We start from the raw sequence: 12389 nt of genomic DNA on the forward strand, positions 1-12389 counted from the left end.
TTAGTATTAACGTTTCGATCAACCTGTTTCGCTATCATCTTTAATTTTACTTCAGTTTTTAGGTTGAATCAAATGTTTTATTTACCATTTTTAAATGGTAGTCAATATGGAGAATTTATATTGATATATTTTGCTTCATTTCATAAAAAGTTAGCTACAGCTTACGATGTCTGTAAAACAGCCTTTGGGTTCGGCACTTATGTTTTTTAGGTTCGGGGTACTTAAAATGGCTATGTATCTGGCGTTATCTGCAGAGCATCTCAGTAGGAACGGTGGAAGTGTCCAATACATTATACAGTTAAATATAATGGTTTTTAATAAGTATCCATGCACATGAAGTTTCGGCAATTTTAATAATTTTTGATTTGTCAAATGATTAGATTTAAAACAATTCCGTTTTATTCCTTAAAATCATTACCAATTGTTCTGATTCTATATCCAAAATTCTTATAATTTTTTTCTTTAAGAGTTCTTTGTTCTAGACTACCTGAATGTGTTTCATTAATTACATCAAAGTTCTTAGTAAAAAGCACAGATGTGTTATTTATCACTGGAAATTCCTTTTTACTTTTTTTCAATGTCTGTTCTTTACAGTTTAATATATGTATATTTTGTTTTATATGCTGCATATTTCTATCATTTTTTCATCTGAAGGAGATGTTCCAACGAGTATAATCCTCTATAAAGTAAATAAATCTTTTCATTCTTAAATGTTAAGGAAACACAAATTAAACGCCAAAAAATGTACCACAAATAAAATGCTAAATTCTTTTAAAATCATTTATTATCAAAAGTAATGATAAAGATTGAAAACACAGTAAACCTTGCATCAAGCTTACTACATTTCAAATATGTATTTCTGCAATCAATGTTCATAAATAAGATGCTCAAATGACTGACACGAGTATAATAAATATTTTAACAATAAGATGTCCTGCATCTTGTATTTGTTCGTCGTGGCTGGCAACTCGCAAAATCCATCACATATAAATATAATTTAAGACACAAAGAATATGATTTCTTTCGTAGATGCTAATTATCTCTTCCAGTTAAATAAAGTTGATTTACAGAATTTTAGTCTCTGTAACTTTGAAATGAGGTGGCCACATTTTCCGTCAGAAAATGGGGGGGAAATGTCAATAAATACACGATATGTTCTTAATGATTGTCATGAAAGATATGTCTAAGAAGCAAGAAAACACCTAAAAAATGATGATTTGGTTGATCCATTCAGAAAATTTGGTTATCCTTGTATAAACGCCGGGTTGGTTGGGCATGGCACAACCAATACCCCAAGATATCACGCCAGCCAATACCCAGCGTCCGTCACTTTCTTGCAATACCATTGGTCCACCAGAATCACCCTAGATTAAAGAAATTGGGAATAAAAAATTAAGTTACTATATAAAAGTAATTTTATGAGTGACTAATTAAAATGCACCATTGTGGTGTTTATAATACTTTATATGTCAAGCTGAAGAAATTAAGATGTAAAAACAGGAAAAACTATAATGAAAACATGCATTCTTGTAATAAATTGGTCGAAATCATTTTCTATTTAATTCAAATTTACAAAAATATGTCGCGCGTGCGTTTTTATTGGCCATTACTTGGTAATTAGTCAAAGAATTAATATCTTTCAAATGTAACCATTAACAAAATTGATATCCCTGAAAGTAAGCATATTGTAAAACTGTATAATGCTTGAAATGACAGTGAAAAAACAATCAGTTACCGCTAAATTTTCAGCAGTTTGTTAATTGTAAAGTTATTAATATTTTTTTCTTTACTAAATGACATTGATAAATATATATACTATATTAGTATCAACATCATTTAATATATATATTTATCAATATCCTTTAGTATATATTTTTTAAAAGATTGTGATCACCATTAATTTTCCTTTCAAAGATTAATGTTTGGAAAAGTGTACAGTTATTTAATGAATTCTGTAGTTGTTGTTGTTGCGTACAGCCGACCACCCCGCCACCACTGAACGTAGCAGTATCGACAGGATTTGTTGTGGCCGACTGCTATCTTGAGTTTTGTCCATCCTTGCATTGACCGATTTGTCAAACTGACATTCTCCTCGAGGTAATTGGCCACAAAGTGGTCAATTATTGTCCTTCTTCCTTATCTACAAACTCTCAAATAGTTGGTAAAAAACTGACAATTTTTGACATCATGTCCTTCAGAGTTTTAAGATTGCCTGGTACCATCAGTACTGTACTTAAGTCATTATTTATAATTTTCAGATTTTTTCTTAACTCCGAGATTTCAATACATTCCTTTAAATAGTGGTAAACAGTACCGATTCCTCCACAAATGCATTTATTGTCCTGCATTCTTCCAAATCTTTGGAAATATGCAGGAAATCTCCCATGTCCTGATATAATTTGAATTATCAGTGGATGGTATCTTCTTATTTTTATTTCTGGATTAGGAATAAAATCGAAAGTTACTCTTCCGTTTTTGGACATATACCATCTGTCAAACCATTGCAGCTTTATTTCTTCTCTTAATTCCCATTTTAAGACACCATTTGATTTGGGGACAACCATGTCAACACCCTCTTTCTGTGCCGCCAACTTTGCATATTGATCCGCCTTTTCATTACCATATATCCCAATATGGGCCTTAACCCAATTCAACTCTATCCACTTGTTGGTTTTTACACTTTTTATCTTTTCTTTTATCGTCCATATTTCCTTATTACAATTGTGAGAAGATTGTATGGCTTGTAGGACGGAGAGAGAATCTGAAAAAATTGAGCACTTCTGTCCGTCCTCCACCCTTTCACAATATTCAATGGCCATCTTTAAAGCTTTCACTTCTGCCTGGAAATGAATTCTGTAGTATGAAAAAATCAAGAACTATACTATCCTTTTTATTATTTAACTTAAATTGAAAAATATATTTTGCAGAAAACTAAATTGTTCGTCTAAATATTCTCATAAGCATTGTAAAGTATTCATATTTTGCACGTAAATGTCACATTTTTTAATAAATGCTATTTAAATTCCATTAAAATATCCTTAATATTAAATATATCTTCTTAGTCTGTCTAGACAATTTATCAAATAGTAAATAATCCTCAAATAATTTCAAAAACAATAAATTGTATTTGAAATGTTTCCTTGAAAAATCTCAATTTTTGGCATAGTTCCAAAATATAACAAAAAAATCCTTTTATTCTCTTTAAAGGAACATTAGTTTAAAACTTCAATTTGTATTTATTTGATTTGTATTCATTAGTAATTTTAATAAAATGAATTTCAATCTTTAAATATAAACATTTTTATACTTTAATCTTATGCTTCTGGTCATAAGTTTTAGAGCAAAAATTTTTTTAGTTTCGGTTTTCTAAATAAAATGAGTACGTTTATGTAAAGAAAATACAAATTATATATAGAATATTTTTAAATTGATCTAGTTGTAATACTTTATTGAACTGCTATAAGTTAGTAGTTTAATATTAAATTAGCACTTTTAGTAGTAATTTGTTCCAATTAAAGTGATACTTAAAATAAATATTTAGAAAGGAGAATTTGGGATATTGTAAGCATAATTCCATATATTAAAATAGTGACAACTAGAAAGGCTATAACTAAGTATTTTATAGAAAATTAGTTGATATAACTATTTAAATCTGAATATAATCAGATCAGTTATGTTTTATTAGAAAAAATGGAATTAAAAGCAAATAGAAGTTGTAAAAGAGAATAAAAAGTATATTTTTCCCATGTTCTAAAAATTTATGCTTGTAATCATTTTTTGTGCCTGTCCATGTTCTGTATTTTTATGCGAACAATTATGAGCGACACTGATACAGAATTTGATGATAATAGGATATTTGAATATTTGATTATCAGCTAATTGATAAATTTCTATGAAATATTTCTAGTGAAAGGTACCATTCAGTAAGAAATATGAAAAAAAATATTGTTGAATATTATAAAATGTATAAAAAGTTAAAGATATGTAATCAACAATATTTTTTAAAAATGTTAATAAGGAACTAAAATGATTTTAACAAAAAATAAGGTAATTAATCTTTAAAATATTTTTAAAAATTAATATTCAATGAATATCATGACAGAAATATCTAAATATTCTTTAAAAAAATTGACATATTTTATAAATACCATTAAAATTTTAATTTACTTAGTATAATTTTTATCTCCACATGCTTTTACACTTTTTTGAGAAAAAAAAAACCCTACATTTTAGTTTATTGCTTAAAAATGAATTATTTTACCTCGCAGGAATCCTTTCCACCATTCACGTATCCCGCACAAATGAATATGTCCGGTATGTCCTCAACGAATCCTGCTTGCTTGTACATGCTCTCGCACTGCTTGTTGGTGATGATTGGAAGAGATACCTCCTGAATCACATCAGGAAGAGGTCCATCTGAAAAGATAATCACAAATTACAATGGAAAGCAGGAACTTTTAGTTTTTTTTTTCTAAATATTACCCTAAATTAGTAATTATCTTCTTTTTATACCAGCTGATGCACTGAATAAGTAACCATGACAGTGACATTGGAGCTATGACATGTCACCTAATGAACAGCATAAGAAGGTGCACGTAGGTTACATCACGTAATCGGAGATAATGCAAACACAATCCAATCACCATTATTATACTGGCTGATTCTATGATAAAGGAACAAAGTTTGAAGCTTAGTAAAACATTCTTTCTATAGAAATGTATGATTGGTGACACATTGAAGCAAGAAAACAAAAAAGTTAAACAAGATCCTTATTGACATCATCGAAAAGTGTTTCTTTGCAGCAATGCTTATAATAAATGTTCAAATTTCCACCAGCACATAATGCACTCTTAGTCGAATTGAAGGAATGATTGGCGAGATTTCAGTCTCTTCATCAATCAATTCGATTATCCATTGTGGCTGAGAGCTTGCGCGAAATGTTTATCATATTTGGGATTGTTCTTCGACATTACCAAACATATATTATAGAAATATTGGTGGTCCAAATTGTGAGCATTTATTGTAAACATTATTTCCAAATGCACTTTATGTTGATGTTATAAATAACGTTTTTCTTTTCATGTCTCATTTTTGTGTGCATGAATTAAAGCGTCATTTCCAATTATGCATTCCTACACAAAATATTATGTTTTAATGAGTTGTATTATCCTTCAAAATCTATCCCATGATAGTAAAATCATCAGTGTACTCAAAAATAAGAATCCTATTATTAATCCGTCAACTTCTCCTCCGAATCATCATATTTCATTACCATACCGAGAAATAAACTGTGTGTAGCTTTACGGGGAGATTTTTTAATGGGTAAAAATTCGAGCAGCTGTTTTCTCGGTAAAAGGTAAAGCAAGATAATTTTAAAATTTTAACAGTGCGTTCATAAGGCAAAGCAGTAATGTTTTTCCCCCTCCTTGTTTTCTTGTTTCTTCATTATCTATATTCATCAAAATAATATCAAAACATAATCCTTGAAATTTTAAGATGGTTTAGTTTATTTTATTAATATATCGTAATTAGAAGTCATATGAAATGAGATTTGTAATACAAAAACAGCGTTAATAAAACTGCGTTAAGTCAGAATCGTAATTCATTAAGCAAAAGGTTTACTTAGAATTTTAAAGTCGTTAGAAATGTTAAATTCATAAAAAATCAAAAATGAGTTATGATCATCATTTCTATATTTAGTGATTATAATTTAAGTTCCCTATTGAGACTTACGTAGAGTCTTTTCTGAATGACTTAATTGAAAATTGGTTTATGCTTTATATAAGTCATAAAGGAAAGAAATTAAAAAAAAATGTTTAAAATTTAGTGCCTAGATGGCTATTTTCATGCCATGGAGAAGTGTAGTTATATATATCAGGAACGTTTGAAAATGCCAGTAGTCAGTATCATAAAATTATGCATCGTGATTTTAAAGAAGAAAAAGCGAACTTACTAGTCAAGCTGTCTTATTAAAACTACAGTAATAGTTGCATGCAGATTTATCGACGTTTGAAAGATTTGGGAAAAAGGCCTATGTTGACGCATTGATTGAAGAGATTTTTATTAAATTTGAAGAGACTACATAGTTTGGTCTCTGGAAGGGGATGGAAGAAATAAAATTGTCTCTCTTAATCTACGGTACGAAATATTCTGAGATCCAGCATAATGTCGCATCCATACAAGGTCCACGTGGTGCAAAACATGCACCTTCAAGGCTCAAAGCGTCGCATTGATTTTCCTTACCAGTGTCTGGCCAAAATAGCTGTTGAAAGTGCAACGCTTTGTGGTCAAAGCCCTAAATGAAATGATTTTACACTAAATGAAGCAATGGACATTTAGAATCTCATATATGGGGTACTACCCGTTCTAACATTATACATGAACAGTTTATGTTTTTTGATTGCATTACTGTATATTGTGATTTTGCTACAAATTTTCTTCTTGACTCCTTTTTCTTTGAAGGGAACACTCTTCAAGAAACAAAATTTGTTCCTTACAAGGGTACTTATTACTGCGATTTATATGTTTTTCTTGTCTTACGAAAGAACACAAATATTTAAGGACTTTCGCTCTCATGTAAGATGATGTCGGGTTCGTAATGCCCGACGAGTGAAAGGATGTTCTCCGATTTCCAGATTTTATGATTTTTGAATTTTGAATTATAGGAATTCCTGAAGGAATATATCGATAGAAAGATAATTCTGACTCTGAAAATGACATTAGCATGCCATGTTACTGCCGATCCACCAAAAATGATTCGTTAACGGATTCTTTTTAACGGATTATAACAAGCGATGGACACAAATGATATAAACATTGAACAAATAGTGGGATTAAATAAAGATTTATTCAAAATTGAGTGTGGGGGGATTTTTCATTCTTTTCACCGCTTTGCATCTGGTGTGCGAGATCAGAATTAATTTTTACAGGAGATTTTTTTTCCAGTCAAAGTAACCTACGTATCAAGTTTCAACTTAATGCCAAACACAGCGGTCTTCACATTTATCTGCGGAAAGTCATTGTAATTATAATCAATCTGTACAAATGAAAAAGATTTTGAACAATCTTTTTATAAACATGTATACATAGTAATATGATTTTATATTCTTAATCGAATATTAAGAATATAAAATACATCAAATGTAAAAGAGTATAGATTAGAATTACATAATAGTACATAAAATTTCAAAGTATCTATTCAAAACTGGGATTCTGACAGAGTCGGGAAGACAAAAGCCTCCTCCCCAAATTAGATTGTTAGAAAATAAGATCTGTGGTTTCTCGATCGTCTAGTGAGTTTTTCTTTTTAATTTAATTATTCTTCACTATATATCCTATTTGAGATCCTTTTATAATTTAGAAAAATAATGTTCTGATTTTAAAGCAGCCAAACAGATGTTTCGTGCCAGACCACATAATTTAAATCTTTATCAAATGACGAGAACAACAACAAATCTGGAATTCCTTCTCCAAACTTCCATGATGCACCATTGACACTCGATATCCAATTCACATATACCAAGCCAACATATCATGTGGTAGAATCGGGTCTTAATACCGTAGCTTTCCAATTTCAAAATCAAAATTTATATCTCGACTACTGCAGCCTTTCACATTTGGCCTGGTGTAGTAGGATAGGGAAAAATTGTCAGCGTGGTGGTTAATGAATATAACAATAAGTGGAGAGAATAGAATGTTCGTTCAAGATAATGAGTAAAGAAATTCTTCCCATGTTGCCTAGGAAAAGGTATTAAATTAATTGGCAGCAATTAGGACAATAACATGACAATGGAGTCTTAGGGACTATTAATGGCTATGAACCCAACTCCTCCGGCATGATATGCACCCCTTCACTAGAATGGAAGTATGGTAAGTCAACCCACACAGCTACTTAATCCCAAAGCAGAAACCATAATCTGCGTATATTAAGTTATAATTGCAGCTTCCACATATTCTTAATTTTCCGCCACTGGTTACTTATTGGTATTCAGAATGATATATATGCTATCAACATAAGGAAAAAAATATCTATAAAATAAAAAAAGTAATTACCTTCATACAATCTTCCCCATCCAGTAACAGTTGCGTATCTTCCAACATAGGTGTCGTTGCCTGTTGGGACACAAGCAGGAAGGATATTTCTTTGGAACACGACAGGTTCGTAGAAGCGTAATAGAGCTAAGTCGTATTCGAAGGTTCTGCGATCAAATTGAGGATGGGAGGCAATGATCTGGACTCTTCTCTCCACGAATGGTAAAGGTTCGTTTTCGTGAGTAATATCATATTCGCCCATTCGAAGAAGAATGTCCGTAAGAGGAACGCTAAAACAAGAAAATGTTTAAAATGCAATTTAAAATTTAATATATAGAATAAAAAAATCTTTATTTCTGTATTTTAAGTGATAAGATTTATAACATTAAAATATTACGTATAATTTTAGTAATACAAAGTTCCCTTGTCATCCCATTATGGAAAATTTCCTTTCATTAGTAATATTATATTGTTTCTTCATAATACTCTTCGAAACACCTGAAAAAGTGAAGACTTAAAGTTTTAAATGATACATGTGCTCAAACACATTTGTTTTTCACTTTTTAAGTTTCAAATAGATAATCGTCTAAGTAACAAGTAGTCCCCGAGGTTGTTCAAACCAGCGTATAAGAAAGTCGCTAATGTGAAGTCCTTGCGATTAATTCATTTTATTTCTCAATATTCTGTCATTTACAATTTTTACCATTTTAAATATTTAATTCTTTGGAATTTATTTCCAGGAATCAAATAATAATAATTGTTGCTCATTAATAAGAAGTTATTGCATTACTTCATTTTTGATTTATAAATCCATTGCGAAACTGGCACAGTGAATACTAAAGACTTAAACTGTCGTGGAAGTTTAATTGCATGAATGTACATTTCACTGTTTGTAAAGATTCATTTCTAATTATGCGTTGAATCAAAACTCTATTTATATTAAAAATATGTATGCTAACCTAAGCATATCAATGTTATTTGTATATACGTCAACTAAAGTAAAATAATCAGTTCTTACATCTATCCTGCATTGGAATAAAAGAATTAGTTTTTGCTTTCTGGTAATAAATAATTTTTATATATAAAAGTGCCATAAATTATTATTAGTGTAGACTTTATTATTTTGCTTAAAATCACGGAATATCAACTTTTAAAAAAATCCATTTGAAAAATACTGAAAGCATTAAAATTGATTTTAAATAAGCAATATGAGTATGTAAAAGCTCGGATTTCTTCTTACAATCGAACTAAAATAAGGAATTCCGTTTGTTACTATTAGAATTAGCTAAAATAATAATGCATATAATTTAATTAACCTTTACTGAACGATCGGTTAATATTGCAAAAATGCATTTTCACATACTCGTGACAGAAGGAAATTGATGTTATTTAATAGGAAATAAATTCTGTTTAAACATGTGCAGTTTCGAACATTTCAAAAAATAGCAATGAATCATGTATCTTCCAAGTAAGATTTTGTTTTGCGATGTTCATTTTAATCATTCATTGTAAAAAACTTCAAAGTGAGCTCAGAGTGTTTTAAAAATTTCAATTTATTTTGGGATCCTTAATCGTTTTATTTTAAAATGGATTAACTACTCAGTGGTCGTATTGTAGGCTTATGAATTCAAGATACAATTCCTATTCCAGTTGAATCTAAACGGGAAAAAATTGGGTCCCCGCAAAATAACGCATCTGATATAAAAACGCCAAAGAAAATGGCAGGCCACCAAATGGCAAGTTTGAGGTTCTGAATCCAGATCACTTGCATATAATTCCTTCGGAATGCCAAAATACAGAATTAAATAGGAGATTTTAAATAAAAGCAAGAAAAAAATGGCAAAAAATGTAATGATATAAAATTGATAAAATAAATGAATAAAATACATGATAAAAATAAAACGTTGTCCGTAATTGTCAAAACTTTCATAATAAGCCCTCTCTATACGGCTTATTTCTGTAATAACGGGATGAGTAGTTGCAATTTAAAAATGATTGCCAAAACTTAATCATTGTCCAGTTCTTAAGTCACTAGTTTCTCAGCAATTAAGATGGTAATGTTCCTGACAATTTGGAATTTCAGTAAGCTTTTCAATCCTATTTTCATCCAGTGAGCCATAAGACCATGTTCATGCTGATCATACAAAATCTCACAATCTTTCATAATGTGTGGAATCGGGCCCACAGCTTTCTTACGATACCGCTTCTTCACCGCAAATTCAAAAGAAAAAATTGTAAAATGGTATTTAAAAAAAAGGCTTTTCTCTGATAAATTTCTGAAAGACAATAGACAGTCATTGTTACAAGAGCCTAATTCCTTGAAAAATTATAATCAGTTTGGTTTTTCAAAAATTTCAGTCGTGAAAAATTGTATATTAAATTCAAAGTTACAATATTTATTTGATTCATTAACTTAAAAATGTTGATCATTGGGCAATTTTAAATTTCCTCTTGAACTCCATTTGTGTAATTTTTGAAAAATTAGTTAAAAATATTGATTTTTTTAAAAAATCTTTAAATGTTTGAGGGCAAAATCTGCATAAAATTGCCATTGCATTCGAATTTTTCAGCTGAATAGTTTCAAGTTCAGTGTCCACAATGCATTCTGAATAAATGAATCCGAACAATTCTATAGATAGTAATCATCACCTTGTCTACAAGATGTCAAAGGTTGATTCCCTCAATCGGAAACGTTGCGTGACTTGGTTACCAAAAATTCCCATGACTGCTATTCCCTATACTTGACTAAGTGCGAAGTAGGTTAGTGTTTCAGAGTTCACAGTGGTCATGGATTGGGGAGTTGGAATACCATAGTTCGCTGATCAACAAAGTGATAATGACAACTGTGATAATGATCTTGAATTTGAAAAGAATTCTTCAACGCGCGATGCGAAGAATCGTCTCGTTCCACGTCCCAAATACTTAATTATTCAGAAAAACAATTTATCATGAACGATTGAAATGCAAAGCAATTCAATCTTCTTTTGATGAAAATATTTTTGTTTGAATAAAAAACAATGCTTATATGGGTAGTATGTCTGCATCGTTTCTATTTCGGTCTACTTAAAACACTTTATTTGATGAATCCAAAAATAGAGATGGTTGTTTTTCTATGTAAATGGTATATTAAGAGGCAAGATGATGTCGAATTCTAAAAAGAAATGAGTGTGATGTTTGATTACATTAATTTGAAATTTATAAAAGTAGAAATTTTATTCGAGCACAATACAAGCTGATTTAAATTTCAGCCAATAAAATGCAAATTCTGAATAAGGGATTAAGGCAGGATAAAAACAAGTCAGAGAATCAAGTCAGACAAGTCAAGAAATATCTGCTTGGAAAGTCCATGCGACTAAGATGATATGTGAAAATGTAGTTGTTGTTACTTATGGCACTCGTCAAAAACCCGCTGGCGAAGTCAGCGATTTTATGCCGAGTTTGTGCAATAGTTTCTGAGGGTTGTAGATCGTATCTTGTACCTACGATCCAGAAGCCACGAAAATAATCCGGTACCTTTATCCTCATGGATAAAGGTACCGGATTACCGGATTTTTTCTTCTTTTACATCTTCATTCTATATTTGGTAGCTATTCTTGGCTACATTGCCTGGATGAAATAACTTATAAATTTCGGGTTTGCTTGGTAAAATTTACTTTCAAGACTTTTCATGAAAATAAACTCGTATAAACATTTTACATATCTTTCTCCCCTGCAAATATCTTTGAAACTTCTTTGAAAAAATCAGTAGTTTAAATCTGAAAATAATGAGGCAAAAGTTCACAAAGTTAGGCGAAGCGATGACAAAAAATGATATAATATGAAAATCCTTTAAATAAATTCAACCAAATGAACTTAAAATGAATTTATACTAATCGCAATCACGTTGATGATTTCATTGGAAACCACAGTCGCTGAATGATTTCAGCATAACTGGTCAAATAAAGTAGCTAGTTGTTAACTGACTGAAGCTTTTATAGAATAATAATACTAAGACTATCTGAAACTAAAATGCAACAATTCCGTGTCAGCAGAAAGAAAGAAAAAAAAGATACTATTCTCAAAGTTGCACGTGCGTCGGTTGGCAATAATTTCAAGGTCAAATAAACGGAAAAAAGTTTGGTAAGTCCATGCATAATGGATCCGGGAAGAAAAACACTGGGAAACACATTTTGCATGCAAAAGAAAGATACGTAATTTCTTATACGTGCACGAAATTTAAAAATTAACAGATAAGAGAAATGCTAAAGTTCGTTTTAAAGAACTTGAGGTAGTTCGAAATAAGTCTGTTTTATCTTTCAGGAAACGATTTTATCGATAAAAATGTATTGCCCTTCGTTAGGTATTCTAAATCTAAAATA

General features: G+C 30.4%; 1 protein-coding gene across 2 annotated transcripts in view; it reads right to left on the reverse strand.

The window, feature by feature from the left end:
- Positions 1–766: 766 nt before the first annotated feature.
- Positions 767–12389, reverse strand: part of LOC129963400 (mucin-2-like) — a 68668-nt gene continuing 57045 nt past the window's right edge. For both annotated transcript variants that reach the window (XM_056077762.1, XM_056077755.1), the window contains exons 7-9: positions 8053–8321; positions 4262–4416; positions 767–1364 (exon numbers count right to left, since the gene is read on the reverse strand). In XM_056077762.1, the coding sequence (XP_055933737.1) occupies positions 1203–1364; positions 4262–4416; positions 8053–8321 (586 nt within the window). In that variant the 3' untranslated portion in view covers positions 767–1202. The remainder of the gene's footprint in view (positions 1365–4261; positions 4417–8052; positions 8322–12389) is intronic.

Source organism: Argiope bruennichi, chromosome 1, assembly GCF_947563725.1.
Source record: "Argiope bruennichi chromosome 1, qqArgBrue1.1, whole genome shotgun sequence".
NCBI classification, from domain to species: domain Eukaryota; kingdom Metazoa; phylum Arthropoda; class Arachnida; order Araneae; family Araneidae; genus Argiope; species Argiope bruennichi.